The sequence below is a fragment of the Neoarius graeffei genome, chromosome 5 (genome assembly GCF_027579695.1).
Source record: "Neoarius graeffei isolate fNeoGra1 chromosome 5, fNeoGra1.pri, whole genome shotgun sequence".
Taxonomy (NCBI): domain Eukaryota; kingdom Metazoa; phylum Chordata; class Actinopteri; order Siluriformes; family Ariidae; genus Neoarius; species Neoarius graeffei.
In genome coordinates, this window is record NC_083573.1 from 57,919,863 (window position 1) to 57,938,535 (window position 18,673).

The 18,673-nt window shown below is 41.3% G+C and overlaps 1 protein-coding gene across 3 annotated transcripts in view; it reads right to left on the minus strand.

Moving 5' to 3' along the window:
- The window catches only part of ascc3 (activating signal cointegrator 1 complex subunit 3), a 395,456-nt gene that overhangs the window by 79,993 nt on the left and 296,790 nt on the right, over positions 1-18,673 (minus strand). For all 3 annotated transcript variants that reach the window (XM_060922147.1, XM_060922146.1, XM_060922145.1), the window contains exons 19-22: positions 16,964-17,050; positions 16,645-16,821; positions 6,117-6,342; positions 2,834-2,988 (exon numbers count right to left, since the gene is read on the minus strand). In XM_060922147.1, the coding sequence (XP_060778130.1) occupies positions 2,834-2,988; positions 6,117-6,342; positions 16,645-16,821; positions 16,964-17,050 (645 nt within the window). The remainder of the gene's footprint in view (positions 1-2,833; positions 2,989-6,116; positions 6,343-16,644; positions 16,822-16,963; positions 17,051-18,673) is intronic.

An 18,673-nucleotide genomic window follows, 5' to 3' on the forward strand; every position in this document is an offset into this window, starting at 1 on the left:
TGCAGAGCTGCTGTGTGTACGTTTGCACTGGGATCACAGTTAAGCTCGGGGTGTTCTGTTACAACTCTCCCAAGAGCCAAGCATGCACCGCTAATCGGACACAAGCGTTCATCTTCCTGATTCAGTCATCCCTTCTCAATGGTGCTACAAAGGCCTCCTATTCCAGCTGGGGCTCGGCTAAAGCTCTGCACTAATCTGGTCCTAATCGTCTCCTGGGCCTTTTTATCAGTTCCTGCACGGAGATGTTGTAAGTCATGTTGAAAATAAGCAGGTATGGCCCTGGCATAGGGTTAAGTTGCGGTGATTGATTGGACAGATCAGGATTGCTTAATCGGAAAATTCCCGTCCAAAATTTCAGCGGTTGGACTCAGATTGAGTGCTCACATGAAAGATGGACAGCACTCGGCGTGTGTATACGGTACGCTTGCTTGGAAAACGTCCGAAGAGTTTAGAATCATGACACAAATCCACTTCCAAGTTAACAGACTGTATTCTCAGGGTGAAAATTAAAAGAGAGAGAAAATAAGCACTACAAAGAGGTTTGAATGGGGTCAGATGGAAAGTTTGTGAGCGTGAAAAAGACTCCGGAGACTCTGAACTCACAGGACAAGTGAAGTCCTGAGCAGCTGCTCCTTAATGAAGTGTATTTGTTTTCAAAAGAAACAGACTTGCTGCAGCGGGATTCGCACATATGTCTAGAGTTGGCCAAAAGCAGAGAGTTCGGCCGCGCCACACGGGCAGTTCACGTGCACGTGCTGTTCCCTTCGAGTTGCTTTTGCAATAAAGAACTACAGTACTATCATGACGGCCAGGTCGACGATCAGCCAAATCTGATTAATGGCCACTAGAGAAGGGAATTAGAACTAAGTAAGAGAGAACAACACTGAAGAAGTACAGAGTAATTAAGCAAAACATAAGCAAGGTCCCAGTAAAATAAGGAATATAATCTGACAGGCCTTCTGTTATAGGAAAATGATCAGTGACGGCATGGTGTGATGCGTTAGACAGAAACGTACATTATCCTTTTGCAAACTTTTATTATTACATTCAATATTGTGGAACCTCTATACTTTAAAGGGGAACTGAAGTCATTTTTAAACTTGCTTTATTTCTTAATTAACGTGTTATTCAATTATGTTTTCGGTTTTAGTAACCTTATATCGTGACTCGTATTGGCAACTAATTGCAATTAAATATTATACTGATCGGCCTATTCAGTTTTGATCCATGTTATATTTAGTTCGTTTGGTCGACGGCAGGCGTCGCTTATCCGTGCGATCCTCACGAGACTTCGAAACGTGAAGTGTCAGCCAAGTGTCGGTGTCGCCATTTTGAAAACTGCTTTCCAAACGAAATATTGCACAAAAACGAGTTTAAATGACGATTACTGCCTACTTTTTTCAAACTTTCCTGATTGCTATCAAAACAAACAAAACTTCCGGCTTGATTACGTCAGCATTCGAAAGAGGGCGCGCGCGTCTTCTGACAATGTTGGCAGATGTTGGTCACTTTGATTTCCGCTGTACGTTTTACTTCCGTCCTATGATGTCTCGCACAGGTCTCAACGAATCGCGTTTACAGCCATTGCTTTGACATATGGACTGATATATTACAGAGCATATTTCAAACACTCGTAACTTGCTATAGCAGCGACAAAATAGCGATCAAAAATGCATTTCTATATTTAATAAAATGAGATAAATAGAATTTTGATAATAAAAAAAATTTGCCTTCAGTTCTCCTTTAACTCTTATCACTTATGTTACAGTAGCTATAAATAGTCATGCCATCAGCAGCCTCACTTTTTTCCCCTCTTGAAGTTAATAAGACAAATAAGAGACAGCTCGTCATGTTACTGAGGCCCTGGAAAACACATAAGTTCTGTGTCTTGAAGGCTTCCGATGGCGGACAACTTTATTACAACGACAACCAAAACTCTTTCCGTAAATGCAAATCAACTTATTCTTACAGACAGCTTTATCAAGATGATGCGGTGGTTTAAATTAATTTTTGGTTATTAGCCTTGTATTATATAAAGCTTCCACTACGCAAGTCCCTACAAATTAGATGCTACTATAAAAATGACAATATATTAGAACCTGCAGATTCAGCCACGCTGTTGTTTGATCTCCTGGAACACTTCCAGATGATCTTGTGTTTATGATATAGTGGCACAAAGACTGCCGTGACACTATGTTTTATTATATTTAAAAATCAATTATCGTGGTATTATATATTTACAACACCACCCGCCCACTATTCCAACAGTCCGAGGGGAAAAAAAAAAACAAAAAACAAAAACCGAACCAAAGCTAAAAGTGAATGCCGTTTGGCTAAAACAAATAAGTCTTAAAATCAGAGCAGTGTGCTTTAACAGAGAAAGAGCCATCATGCTTGTGTGCTGCACTGGTGAGGAGGGAGAAATCAGAGTGAAGCAGGGGCCAGATGCTGGCTATCGAGCTGAAGAAAGCTTCTATAAGGTGGAGGACTGAGACTGCAGCACAAGAAGGCCACACAGGGCCCATCTGGGGCTCAATACCTCCCTCCCTCCCTCCTTTCCCACTCCATAGAACAATAGCAGCAGGTTTCAGCCATTCAAGCTCCTGTGATCTTACACACAAGAGAGGGATGGGCAGATTAAGCTTCTCTTAAGCTTCCCTAAGCCAGGATGCGTCTGTGTGTGTGTGCGCTTTTATACCCGTCATGTCATTTCCAGTAATGCTTATAATGCGTCGACATTTTCTACCTACAGTACATCTTTGTAGAACACAGTACACACATCAAAGATAAAGGCACCATTACTTTCCGCCTGGGTAGTGGTTGCTATAGTTACCTGGTCATTCCACCTGAAGTCGGGGGTGATGGTGAGGCGCACGCGCAGGACGGTTCGTGTGATAGGCTGAATGGTAGCTTCCATCAGTATTGCAGGAATCTGGTGGACGCACTGCTTCACCTTCAAGCCGATATTCACGTGGTGCAACATGTGACCTGCAGCCATAAACACAAAGGTCTTTTCCTTTCACTTTATAATGATTTTATTTGAAATAGCACAGGTCAGAAATGATCGATCACATGTTTAAGGGTAGTTTCACGCTTGGCCCCAACACTCAAGGATCATTGTTTTCACACAAACAAATTCCTCCTGAACTGCAGACTGACTGGAATCTTATATATATATATATATATATATATATATATATATATATATATATATATATATATAGTAGCAGGGTGTAAGATGCTAGCTGGATCAGCGTACATGGAGAGGCACAACCAAGTGGCTGGGATAGTATACAGGAACATCTGCAACCAGTATGGAATAGAAGTACCCAAGTCCCAATGGGCCATACCACAGAAGGTGGCTGAGAACAACAGGGCCAAGGTTCTGTGGGACTTCAGCTTCCAGACTGACAAACAGATCCTGGCTAACCAACCGGACATAGTGGACACAGAGAAAGAGGTGGACAAAGAGCAGAAGAGGGTGGTGGTGATAGATGTGGCGATCCCAGCTGACGCCAACATCAGGAAGAAGGAACATGAGAAACTTGAGAAGTATCAAGGGTTGAAAGAGCAGCTGGAACGGATGTGGAAGGTCAAGGGTTGCGTGGTCCCCGTGGTAGTGGGGGCACTTGGGGCAGTAACCCCCAAACTGGGAGAGTGGCTCCAGCAAATCCCAGGAACAACATCTGAAGCCTCAGTCCAGAAGAGCGCAGTCCTAGGAACATCGAAGATACTGCGCAGAACCCTCAAACTCCCAGGCCTCTGGTAGAGGACCCAAGCTTGAGGATGACATGGATACCACCCCCCCTGCCGGGGGTGAGAAGGAGATTTTTTTTATTTATTTATATATACACACAGTGGGGCAAAAAAGTATTTAGTCAGCCACCAATTGTGCAAGTTCTCCCACTTAAAAAGATGAGAGAGGCCTGTAATTTTCATCATAGGTACACTTCAACTATGAGAGACAGAATGGGGGGAAAGAATCCAGGAAATCACACTGTAGGATTTTTAATGAATTAATTGGTAAATTCCTCGGTAAAATAAGTATTTGGTCACCTACAAACAAGCAAGATTTCTGGCTCTCACAGACCTGTAACAACTTCTTTAAGAGGCTCCTCTGTCCTCCACTCGTTACCTGTATTAATGGCACCTGTTTGAGCTCATTATCAGTATAAAAGACACCTGTCCACAACCTCAAACAGTCACACTCCAAACTCCACTATGGCCAAGACCAAAGAGCTGTCAAAGGACACCAGAAACACAATTGTAGACCTGCACCAGGCTGGGAAGACTGAATCTGCAATAGGTAAGCAGCTTGGTGTGAAGAAATCAACTGTGGGAGCAATTATTAGAAAATGGAAGACATACAAGACCACTGATAATCCCCTCGATCTGGGGCTCCACGCAAGATCTCACCCCGTGGGGTCAAAATGATCACAAGAACAGTGAGCAAAAATCCCAGAACCACACGGGGGGACCTAGTGAATGACCTGCAGAGAGCTGGGACCAAAGTAACAAAGGCTACCATCAGTAACACACTACGCCGCCAGGGACTCAAATCCTGCAGTGCCAGACGTGTCCCCCTGCTTAAGCCAGTACATGTCCAGGCCCGTCTGAAGTTTGCTAGAGAGTATTTGGATGATCCAGAAGAGGATTGGGAGAATGTCATATGGTCAGATGAAACCAAAATAGAACTTTTTGATAAAAACTCAGCTTGTCGTGTTTGGAGGAGAAAGAATGCTGAGTTGCATCCAAAGAACACCATACCTACTGTGAAGCATGGGGGTGGAAACATCATGCTTTGGGGCTGTTTTTCTGCAAAGGGACCAGGACGACTGATCCGTGTAAAGGAAAGAATGAATGGAGCAATGTATCGTGAGATTTTGAGTGAAAACCTCCTTCCATCAGCAAGGGCATTGAAGATGAAACGTGGCTGGGTCTTTCAGCATGACAATGATCCCAAACACACCGCCCGGGCAACGAAGGAGTGGCTTCGTAAGAAGCATTTCAAGGTCCTGGAGTGGCCTAGCCAGTCTCCAGATCTCAACCCCATAGAAAATCTTTGGAGGGAGTTGAAAGTCCGTGTTGCCCAGCGACAGCCCCAAAACATCACTGCTCTAGAGGAGATCTGCATGGAGGAATGGGCCAAAATACCAGCAACAGTGTGTGAAAACCTTGTGAAGACTTACAGAAAACGTTTGACCTCTGTCATTGCCAACAAAGGGTATATAACAAAGTATTGAGATGAACTTTTGTAATTGACCAAATACTTATTTTCCACCATAATTTGCAAATAAATTCTTTAAAAATCAGACAGTGTGATTTTCTGGATTTTTTTTCCTCATTCTGTCTCTCATAGTTGAAGTGTACCTATGATGAAAATTACAGGCCTCTCTCATCTTTTTAAGTGGGAGAACTTGTACAATTGGTGACTGACTAAATACTTTTTTGCCCCCACTGTGTGTGTGTGTGTGTGTGTGTATGTATGTATGTATGTATATGTATGTGTATATATATATATATATATATATATATATATATATATATATATATATAAATAAAACACTGCTGCTGTATGTGAAATCCTTGCAAAATGAGTGATAATAGGTTTGTAGCACGTACTGTTTATGTACATGGTGTTTATGCATTTCATTATTGCTTCTTTTCATTAATCAGCACCGGTCGACACTTCAGTCTGCTGCTTGCTTAGACACAAAAATGATTCAGTGCTTTTATGGGTCACTTGACTTGAACGTCCTTTCCCCCCCCCCATATACTCCAAAAAGGCATTTGATTTTATCTGCAGATCACACAATACCCTTCCTCAACATTAGGAAACAGCAAATCAAGTGACGAGTTGAACCGGTCGATGTCCAGCCCTAGAAATGAATCACTTTCACACATGGTGCTCGACTAACCAGAGTTCACTTGAAGTGAATCCCAGAGCAACATTTTCAAGTGAAGCTGTGATCGCCTTTTAGACTGCACCTGTGTCCAAAACAACACTGATACTCACAAAAGTAGGGTTCGGGGGGGGGGGGGGGGGGGGGGGGGGGGGAGTGTGTGAAAAATCCCCAAGTGCACCCGGATCGTACAAAATCATTAAGCCCACTCACCTATCTCATCTTTGCACATATCTTTAAGCTTGTCCACAGTGAGATTCTTCTCCTCCAGCCTGGACAGCACTGTGGGAGGCAGCGTGGCGAACTGACGCAGGGGGTGTGCCCATCCCCACAGGCGCTTATCTATTACCTTACATAGATTGAGCAGCCTGTAGGTCATGGCTGGCCAACGCTTCCTCAGAGCGATCTCAAACAGAGCCCTCATGATACGTGCAGCATTCTAAACACAAGACAGAAACAACCATTTTACTACAGAACACAACTGAAGAAGTTAAAACAGGGGTTTGAGTCCAGGAAACTTTAGGTCTTTTGCAGTCCATACATACAATACTGTGCGTGTAAAGAAATGCTGTCAACCAAAAATGGCTTAAAAATAACAAAAACGAAATGTTTCAACATTAAAAAAAAATAAAAATACTATCAACCGTAATCAGTAAGCCATAATAAATGAAACAAAGTTAATATTTGGTCTGAGACGACCAAATACAGTAGCCTCAGGTACAGTGAGTGCAGTTTGAGAAGGAAATGAGCTGTAGGTTTTACAGAGCATCTTACAGAACCAGCCAGTTCTTCCGGACACTTTGACTGTCACACTCGCTTCTTCATTCCGCACCAAAACCCAGCAGCCTTCATTCTGTTTTCTTTTTTAATCTGAAAAGTGCTCTTTTATGTAATATGCTGCTCAGATACACTACCGTTCAAAAGTTTGGGGTCACCCAGACAATTTTGTGTTTTCCATGAAAAGTCACACTTTTATTAAGTTGTAAAATGAATAGAAAATATAGTCAAGACATTTTTCTGGCCATTTTGAGCATTTAATCGACCCCACAAATGTGATGCTCCAGAACCTCAATCTGCTCAAAGGAAGGTCAGTTTTATAGCTTCTCTAAAGAGCTCAACTGTTTTCAGCTGTGCTAACATGATTGTACAAGGGTTTTCTAATCATCCATTAGCCTTCTGAGGCAATGAGCAAACACATTGTACCATTAGAACACTGGAGTGATAGTTGCTGGAAATGGGCCTCTGTACACCTATGGAGATATTGCACCAAAAACCACACATTTGCAGCTAGAATAGTCATTTACCACATTAGCAATGTATAGAGTGCATTTCTGATTAGTTTAAAGTGATCTTTGTTGAAAAGAACAGTGCTTTTCTTTCAAAAATAAGGACATTTCAAAGTGACCCCAAACTTTTGAACGGTAGTGTACAAACGTGTTTTTTTTCTTTAACATTTAATTTTGTGCTGGAAAACGAACATTTGGAACTTGAAAACGTTTTTCTACCGACTCAATAATGTAGAAATCATAAAATAGAAGTCTAACAGTTTGCGTGAAAAAAAAACAACAAAAACAAAACAAAACAGGGTGCTTAAGACTTTTGCAGAGTATTGTATAAATGATGTGTAGAGTCTAATAGAAAGCGTAATTAATATTTCTGCTCTGAGTAACTGACCAGAACTGCTTTAATCGACAGGCCAGGCCAGCTATCGCGTGTGTGTGTGTGTGTGTGTGTGTGGGTGGGCATGTGTGTTGGAGGTCCAGATGTTCATCCATCACCAAGCTCCTGCTTAAGCTTCCACCAAATGTTTTTAGCATTCACTTAAATGATAAGACCTTCAAACACTCAAATGAAAACCTAATGTGGTCTTTGGATAACCCTGGATAATAATGTCAAAGATGTTGCGTTCAGAAGAATCCTAACATTTGTGTGATGTGCTTGCATACTCTTATCGAAGATGTATATATTTTTTTCCATACAGATTATCAGCCTATTTGGAGTGAAGCTGGAAGAAAAAGCTTGCAAAACCTTTTATTATCTGGATTTCTGTATTAATAGTGTGATCTGATAACCACAACCCAAGACCTTTTTTGAAGTATCCAGGTTTACTGTTGGTGTTTGAGAATCTGTGCAGCCATGCCTATAATACAAGGGAACACGCTTAACCACAAGAGGAAGGTTATCAAAGACAGGAAACAACAGAAGGACTGCGATAATTTGGGGCTGGTTTACTCTACCAGAGCAACTTGCAATTATTTGGAAACATTACGGAAACATTTCTACAGCAGTACGCATTTTGTGAGATGAGAAACAGAAAGCATTCTGTGAAACGAGGGCCAATACAGGAAGTTCCCATAATTCCACAGCATAAGAGTTCAATTACCGTTCTGCCAATTTCTGCGTGTATTCAATGTGCAGTAATCTCTGTTCAAAACGGCAAGGGACTGTGTGTGCATATGTGTAAATGAGACTTAAACGGATGCCGTTTGAGTCACTAATCTAAACAGCGCTCAAGTTTTTGCTTTCGTTTATTTTCTTCCACAAACGTATCTCTTGCCCATGTGGCTGTGGGTGCAATCGCAGGTAGGAACATCAGGAAGGACCTGGATTTAAAATGAGATACGTTTTAGTCAACAGTGACGGCTTTTCCAGGGTCCCCGGCTGTTCATGTGAAATCAGCCGAATTAGGAGCAAAGAGGGAATTTGCTTGAACTATTTCAACTATTCGGCCACACGGAACCAGTTACTGCAGAAAAGCGCTCGAGAGATGGCTTCAGCAGAGGATGTGAAGATATACAATGGGAAGCAGACACACTACACAAAGGCCTCTCAATTACTGCTAATGCTTACATGCAAAGATTTTTTTTTTGCTGTTAAAATAAATAAATCGCATCTAGTCATAGACTGCATTAACTGTTTATATGACCTCGGTCCTGCCAAAGTGTAACATGTACTGTAGGCAATGCGAGTTCAAAATATGAGCTGAGTGTTCATACAAAAGCATCGAATAAATGCTTGGAGAAAGATTTCAATTGTGAAAGTAATCGGATCTGTATGCGTAATCTCAGCTTTTGGGTTTGCTTTGGAGGGAAATTTCAAACACATATGTCGTACGCGGGGCGGCACGGTGGTGTAGTGGTTGGCACTGTCGCCTCACAGCAAGAAGGTCCGGGTTCGAGCCCCGTGGCCGGCGAGGGCCTTTCTGTGTGGAGTTTGCATGTTCTCCCCGTGTCCGCATGGGTTTCCTCCGGGTGCTCCGGTTTCCCCCACAGTCCAAAGACATGCAGGTTAGGTTAACTGGTGACTCTAAATTGAGCGTAGGTGTGAATGTGAGTGTGAATGGTTGTCTGTGTCTATGTGCAGCCCTGTGATGACCTGGCGACTTGTCCAGGGTGTACCCCACCTTTCGCCCGTAGTCAGCTGGGATAGGCTCCAGCTTGCCCGCAACCCTGTAGAACAGGATAAGCGGCTACAGATAATGGATGGATGTCATACGCCATTTTAGACTTCCTGCATCATTGCACCTGAAGAGAGTATGGCCAAGGACTCGTACCTACATTTCTGGAACAAAATAAAACAGAGATGCAGGACAGACCTCATAAAGCAGTCGTCTTCAAGCCAGATAGCCAGCAATAACTGGACTCGCATATATAAAGGGTCCTGTGGACACACACTTGTAAACACAGAAACGAAGCCTTTCTCTTTCAACAAGGCTTTAGATAGCAGACTAGCATTAGTAGTAGTAAAAGAAGAAGAAGTCTTTATTTATCACACGTACACTCATGGGCGGCACGGTGATGTAGTGGTTAGCACCTTCACCTCACAGCAAGAAGGTTCTAGGTTTGAGCCCAGCGGCCGACAGGGACCTTTCTGTGTGGAGTTTGCACGCGCTCCCCGTGGGTTTCCTCTGGGTGCTCCAGTTTCCCCCAGGTTAACAGTTCAAAGGTTAGGTTAACAGGCTGATGTGCACCTAACCCCCAACTGCTCCCTCGGTGCTGCGGCATAGCTGCCCACTGCTCTGGGTATGTGTGTGCGCTCATTGCTTACTTGTGTGTGTTCAGATGGGTTAAATGCAGAGGATGAATTTCAATGTGCTTGAGTGTGCATGTGACAAAGACGACGACTTCTAGAAGCACAGCGAAATTCCTCCTCTACATCTAAAGCAGTGAAAACACACAAGTGAGCAATGAGCACACACACATACCCAGAGCAGTGCGCAGCTCACATTTTTCCCCTCGCATTTTTCCTGCCGATCCCAGGAATTGAACTGACGACCCTTTGGGCCCAAGGCTGCTTCTCTAACCTTCAGGTCATGGCATTAGCCAGCTAGCTCGTTTCAATAGCTGTCGTGTTGTTTTCTGATCTCGTAAAATGAACACAGTTATAATGGGCACCATACAGTAGGGTCAGTGATTAAGAAACCCAGCGTTGTGGAATCACAGTAAATCACAGAGCAGCTGATGTTCACAAGATAACATTAATACACCAGCTAAAAGACAAGCTGTTGCTAAAGGAACGAGGTTGTGCTTTCACCTGGCACTCAGAGATTATGACAGTCACAATGATGCGCACGACACAGTTCAGTAACACTTTACTCGAACCCTGCATCATGACACGTACAGCATGTCATCCCCCTGTCATAACAGTTTATGGTCATTGTTACTAAGTGTGCTCTAGTTACTGTATGGATTAAAACAGGCACATGCCTCATGACAGTGATCCATGACTGTGACAACATAATGTCATAGATCACATCATAAAAATTACTCCAAGAGAATATACTGTAAAGATAATTATACATCGTTTTGACAGTTTATGTACAGTACAACAGTCTCACAATACAAATACGGAAAATCACATTACATTACATGGCATGTAGCAGATGCTCTTATCCAGAGCGATGTACAAGTGCTGAACTTCTAGACAAGAAAGTTCTCGTGCCAACTGAACAAGTGACAGGAATACCTAGTGTAATATGCTGTTGGCGTACCAATACTCAAACAGCCAAGGAAACAAACCAACTATATAAAGTACAACTAAATAGAGAGAACTCAAAACAACTAACCCCAGGCTAGACAGTACACAGTTTGGGTTGGTCTAGACCAGGGGTTCCCAAAGTGTGGTGCGCGCACCCCCGGGGGTGCACGAGCTGCCACTGGGGGGTGCGCAAGATAAAAAATGTAATGGCGATTTGGGCAATTCCATGTAAATGTCAACCTCACCATGCAAAAATAAAGCAACATGTAATACATCAAAACCACTCCCAGAGATATCACCTAGGGCTGTATTTTACAGATGTGAACAAGCTGAACCAATTTGTAACCAACCTAATATGTCACTGTCAGTCTTTCTTTCTTATAATGTAAACCCCAAGCTAAAATCAACTTTGATCATGTACAATTCTATATTATTGCCACAAGCCACAGAAATGTACGCTAAAATCCACAAAACAGCAAAACAATAGCCATCCTAAATATTATTTAAGAACTTTGATAATTTTAGCTGATATTTAGAGAGTTTTTCAAAGGGTTATGGTGGTTAAATTGCTGATTTTCTAAACATATGCCATGTCTATTTCAGACGCGTCACATCCATAACGGAATTTCGTCACATCCATAACGCTGACTTTTCCTTCCGAAACTCTGCATGAAATACAAAATATTTTAAACAAAGATTTTTTAATATTCACCTTGGACCCCTCTATCAAACGGATATCTCCATTTCGACATTAGGTTTACAATTTCACAGAGTTTGATAAAAATGTACAGTCACCCAAGAAAAGTGATACTTTTTCTGTCACATCCATAACGCATCTTTTATTGGCATTTTCTGGCATGCCCTAGATGTACTATGGGAATTGTTCTTGTTCTATCACTTCTCCAGTATGGTACAGCCTTAAAATATGCAACACCTGTTTAAATACTGGGAGACAATAAAACATGCACTGGGTCATTTGTTGCCATTTTGAGTTCAAGTGTCACGTCCATAACGCAGGAATTGCTCATTTTTAACTCTTCTTCTACGCCGTAACGGTTCTGCAGTAGTTTGTGGCTTCATTAATTCATTCATTCATTCGCGATGCTGAACTGGTTGAAATCGGCAAAACTAAATGACGATCGGCAACTAAACATCGGCAAAGACTGGGAGATGTTGAGAAAGATTTGAGGCTGAGACGGTCTTCAATTACCCCAAACATCGGAGAGCTCTGTGCCAAGATGCAGGCCCATCCGTCGCATTAATATTGGTATGTATTTGGCCAAATGGCATTGATCTTGCTAAAAATATATACTGCTACTGAAAATAGGACCTATATAGCCTACTGACCCACCCACCGTCTGTCTGTCTGTCTCTCGCTGCAGACTGAGCCGCCAGCGCTGCACTTCACAATCAGATGGATCCTCTTCTTTATCTGTTCCTGATATGCTCCTTAATTGTTGCATCTCTTTAAAATGCATATGTTCATAATTATCATTGCTATTTTTACTGTTATTATATGTTAACTTTTTTGCAAATTAAATTCATTCTCAATTCATTTTCATAACCTTGTAATGACAGGGTTGTGTTGCTAGTGTTTTAAACACGGATGAAAATCATATATTTTCCCCATATCTGGCTGGTAGACTACATGCCTTGATGTGACCTCCCTTTGTAATGAATTTGCGCATTTACCGTGTTGCAACGTTTTAAAACTGTTACATTTCAATCAAATTCTATCTAATTCAAATACAAGAGCGCATAATATGTTAATGTGATTCGATGTTCTCATTCGAGCATGACGTGCTGCCTTTGTAAGAAAGCTTTGGTGTTTTTTTTTTTTCCACTTTTGTGGTTTCCTGCAGGTGTGGCAAACGATGTTTGTTATCATTTAGCACGATTAAAGATGCTTCCCTTATAAGAAAGCGTGTGTTTTTTTTAAACTGGGGAACTGGGGGTGCGTCAACCTGGTTGGAGTATAGAAGGGGGTGCGCGGCCAAAAAAGTTTGGGAACCGCTGGTCTAGACCGAAACGCAGTTACACACTGGGAAGGAAAGCAGAAATAATGTAAAATCCCTGTATGTAGAAATGATTTTCTCTTATTTAGCCAGTGAGGTGTGTGGCATTAAGAGTTAACAAGACTGCTCCGAGAGCACAATATCCCCCGCTGGCAACTGTGCCGTAACTCTGGTAAAACGTGACTGAACTGAACGAAATTGCAATATGCGTATTACCGACATATAACAAAGAATCCTGTCAAGTTTCTGTTATGTCAATCCTGAGATCGAGATGCTGACCTCTTCTGATCCATCCTGATGCCCTGTGTCTGGTCGGAATCTCATCACATTGCTCCTGTGGAGGACGGCCCCATACGGACAGTTGAAAGTCGCACCTGGAAGACACTCTGGACTCTTACAGTAATGCTTTTGTGGCTGAGGACTACAGTTAGCTTGCTAACTTTAGGGCTGCAGTTGTCATGAACAGTTTTGCACTCAAGTTTCCACCAATGAAGAGTTATAACATCAACGAAACTGACTTCATGTTAAAACTGTTAATGTTATAGTCATGTTGTCGCCCAAATGAGGATGGGTTCCCTTTTGAGTCTGGTTCCTCTCGAGGTTTCTTCCTCATGTCGTCTGAGGGAGTTTTTCCTTGCCACCGTCGCCACGGGCTTGCTCATTGGGGATAGATTAGGGATAAAATTAGCTCATGTTTTCAGTCATTCAAATTCTGTAAAGCTGCCTTGTGACAAATGTCTATTGTTAAAAGCGCTATAGAAATTAACTTGACTTGAAGTTTTGTGAAATTCCTCCAAAAATTGTGAGAGGAATTGATTTCAGAAGGTGAGCACCCTTCCTGGGATGGACGGACGGACATCACCACGACATAATCCCCTTTCGGGCCTTTCGGCCAGCGGGGGATAAAAATTGTGAGGGAAGTTGATTTCAGAAAGCAAGCACACCTTGATGAAATTGCCAAAGTACAAGTTTGTTAATAATCAAGGGCATAACTCTGGTAAGATCTGCCCAAATTAAATGAAATTTCAGTATGCATATAACGGTCATATAACAAAGCCTTTTGCCAAGTTTGGTGAAATTCCTCCACAAACTGTGAGAGGAGTTGATTTCAGAAGAACGTACACCCAGGGGCGCCGCTAGAAATCTTGAGCCCTATGAAAAATTACAATTTAGGGCCCCCCAGGTAAAATTTTCAAGCTCAAGCAACTGAATTTGAAGTCTGTTTTTGGCTGGCACTTCTACTTTACTATGCATGTGATCAGCTACCTAGCAAGTTTAGGTGATACAATTATTTGGTATATGAACATTTTAAATGCAGAACTGTCAGAATTAGACTGAATAGACTGTTGCCTTAAAATGAAAATTCCATGATATATATGGAAGATATATATATATATATATATATATATATATATATATATATATATATATAATTTTTTTTTCTTTTATGAGCAACTATTATTAGGCCACTCAGTAGCCTATGGAGTTCATTCAATCCAAATGTTTGTGTTGAGAGAAACTGCATGCATCACTGTATCAGTATGGATTTATAACATTCTGTATGCACATTATGGATACTCCAGAGCCCTCCAGCAAACATCAAATCAGGATTACAAAATGTTATCCTTTGTTTCCTCCATTTATTGACTTATTGTATGTGATCAAATGTATGCCTTGATGAATAACTACACTAGTTTTTTGATACAATTACATAGTGCACTGCAAGAAATCCACTAAGTGTTTTTGGTTTCTTTTAGGCATCACACATTTATTAGAAAACACAGCAAATGTTCAAATATTCAAGTTAAATACTTAGCAACAGTATCAATAAATCCACACATGAACAATAGCAATGATATCTATGACCACAGCTAATGTGCAAAATATTAAAGTTAAATACTTAACAATATCAACAAATCCACACATGAACAATGGCAAAACACCTAGACTTAATTATACAATAAAGATACCTATGAAAAAAGGTGATTTTTTTTTCACACACAGTGTGATATCCGGACTTCATAATTCATCACACCTGCTCCTGCTTCGCAACTTCTAGAATGTTCACCTCTGTTGCGCACATAGAAAAACTGCCAGCTGCTCTAAGCTGCGCTAATAGCGGCGCTGTGCCTACACGGAGCTACACATTTCACTGTCCCGCGCCCAGAATCACACTGTACCATTAGTAAAAAGGGTGGAGGGGTGAAATGACAACATCATAAATAATTCAAGAAAAATGTTATAGCAAATCATAACCATGTATAATTTGCATATTTTAACAGATGAAATGAAATATTTTATTTCAAAAACTTACACAAGGCAATACTATTAAAATAATATTAATATCCCTCACAGGCCCCCCTGTCAGTGCCAGGCCCTTAGAATCGTCCTAACTCCCCCCCGGCGGCGCCCCTGCGTACACCCTCATGAAATTGTCAGAGTACAAGTTATTTAATCAAGGGTCAGAACTCTGGTAAAATTTTCACAAACGAAATTAAATTTCAATATGAGCATTACTGTCATATAACAAGGCCTTTAGCCAAGCTTCGAGAAATTCATCCGAAAATTGTGAGAGGAGTTGATGTCAGAAGGAAAACACACTCATGAAATTGTCAAAGTATAATTTTGTTAAATCAAGGGCTGTAACTCTGGTAAAATGTGACTGAATTTAACGAAATTACAATACGCGTATTACCGACATATAAAAAAGAATCCTGCCAAGTTTCATGAAATTCCTCCACAAATTGTGAGAGCAGCTGATTTCAGAATTCCTGAGACGGACAGACGGACAGACATAACCACAATATAATCCCCCTTCGGGCCTTTCGGCCAGTGGGGGATAAAATTACTGCTTACTTACTGGGTAATTCTTCTGCGGAGAGGCCAAAATTATGAAAGATTGGCTTAACTTGTCGGCTCAGTGATCTTGCTAAAGTATGGAATCCAAGGCAAAATGTACTGAAAAGCATATTTAAAAATCATCACCCCAATTATAGCAATGTCGCTTCAGAGAAATCTTGGTTCGAATTTTAAGAAATGAAAGTTCAGGGGTTTTTTTCCTGACGTAATTCCATTATTGACTTTTCTTTCCTTATGAAAGATTTTGCGTTCAGAGTTAAACATAGCCAATTTTTCTATGATTTTCAGGATCAAAAGATACCCCATGCAGTGTGAAATTTTTATTTAATACCATTATCGTGAGTCCTACTGCAACTCAAAAAGTTACCACCTTTTGCTGTGAATGTCATTTTGTTCCTGAAGAACTACCCTACTCTGATCAAGAATGGACTCTGGTTATCCGTTCATTCATCTACAGTAAAGCACTGAACGTGAGGCGGAAATGCACCCTAGATGGGAAGCCCGTCTTTCACAGTGCGCCACTCGCACACTCGTTCACACCTGGGGCAATTTTGAAAAGAAAATGCACATACTGTATCTCCTACAACTTCGACAACAGATTATTATATGGATAATCCAGTGTTTTTGTTCGTCAGATTCACTTATCCCAGTTCCACTGCTCACATAAAGGTGTCAGTCAGATTACTGGGATGGATATAAATGCGAAATAAGGGCTCCCAATAAAAGCAAAAACAGGACTGATCAAAATAAAATGCTCTAAAGTGCTCCAGAAGCTGCTCGGTTTTTGTCAGAAATTTCAGGCATGCAAGGTTGAGATACTTCCCCATCTGTGCGCGTGTGTGTGTGTGTGTGTGTGTGTGTGTGTGTGTGTGTGAGAGAGAGAGAGATACCTGGGCCACATAAGACAGGTCAGAGATGAGAGAGAAGCTTTCCACCTCGCCGCGCCCGATGTAGGTCTGCAGCAGTATGTTGATCTTGCCGTAGCCGTTCTCTACCCCTCCAGCTGCTGGCAGTTCACAAAAGCAACTCAACAACTGCTCCAGTTCCTCGAGTTCCTCGTCTCGTACCTGCACGTGGCACAAGGCCGTTAGCCACAACAGTTCACGCACTTTCACATGAGGGCACATAAGGCATGAGTGAAAGCTGTACTTCAGACACGTTCTCCTAAATCAGATCCCTCCGGCTATAAAGTGCAATGTGGCCTCTTACCTTAACCTGCTCAAATTCCTCTGCTTTAGAGACAATACTCAGAATGTCAGCTTCGGTTTTCTGAGCGTTGAACAGATCATTGAACGTCTGTGAAAACATGTTCAAATCAATAAGTGATTCTGAATGAAACATGCCATCAATCCTTACAAGTAACACAATGACAGTAAAACATCAGAAAACAAGTGGAATTCGACACAAGAAGAACGTCTCCACTGCCAACATGTCTTGTCCTGATTGTTACCAATCTGTATGCCTCAAATAGCCTTAAAATACACTTCAAAACAGGAGGGATGCTACTGAAGAAAAACCATTTCATATATTTGACCTTTTGATTAAAAAAAAAATCTAATCAATTCTTACGGTGGCTGCAATGATATCTCCGTATAAAGCCTACAAACATTCAACCGCTTGCTTGAAAAAACAGACTAATGAGAATCTCAGACGGATGCACGGACGGCAGAAATCTAATTAACTAGGAAATGGACCGCGAGTTCCTGAACTTAAATATGGAATTAACGTCTGTAAGACGACAAGTGTCAGAAATACTTTTTCTTCAATAGCTTCGTTCCATTTTAAATTATAAAGATATTTCAGGTATACAAATTTGCATCAAGGAGGACGAGACTTCTTGGCGGTGAAGGGATTCCCATCTATAAGTTTAATTCTACTTGTTTTCTTTCTTTTTTCCTTTTTTTTTACAGCCTTCTTCAATGCTGTAAATGTAGTGGGGGATGTAGTGCTGACAGACACATAAAATAGAAAATCCTTCTATAATCAGTTTCATTAACTTATTCAATCTTTCATCTCTTTTAACAAAAACTCTCCATTCAAGTGACAAAGCAACCGTGCAACAAGCAACACCTAAATTAAGATTTCCTCAACTCCATAAAAATTAGGTATTAGATTCCATTTGCTGTTTGGTATACAAAAATGGAAGAAAATCTTACAACCGTTGCTTCATTCTATCCTGTGAGATACACAGCGCACTCCACAATTATTGGCACCCCTTGTTAAGATATGTTCTTAGGCTTCTAATAAATTCTTTTTTTTTTTTTAATAATATAGGACAACAATGCAAAAAAAAAAAAGAGAAAAATCCAATCTTTAATTCAAGTGCATTTATTCAGTGGGGAAAAAAATCCCACATTAAGAAATAATTATTTTACATGAAATCATGTGTGCCACAATTATTGGCACCCCTGATGTTAATACTTTGTACAAACCCCTTTTGCCAACAAGACAGCACTTAATATTCTCCTATAACATTTCACAAGATGGGAGAATACAGAGGGAGGGATATTCGACCATTTCTCTTTGCACAATCTCTCTAAATCGTCCAAAGTGTCCTCTCCTATGCACTCTCCTCTTCAGCTCACCCCACAGGTTTTCAATTGGGTTGAGATCTGGGGACTGAGATGGCCATTGGAGGAGCTTGATTTTGTGTCTAATGAACCATTTTTGTGTTGATTTGGCCACATGTTTAGGGTCATTATCTTGCTGAAAGACCCAGTGACGACCCATCTTCAGCTTTTGGGCAGAGGCCACCAGATTTTGATTTAAAATGTCCTGTTATTTCAAAGAGTTCATGATGTCATGCACCCTAACAAGGTTCCCGGGGCCTTTGGAAGAGAAACAGGCCCACAGCATCACCGATCCTCCCCCATACTTCACAGTAGGCATGAAGTGCTTTTCCGCATACTCATCTTTTGT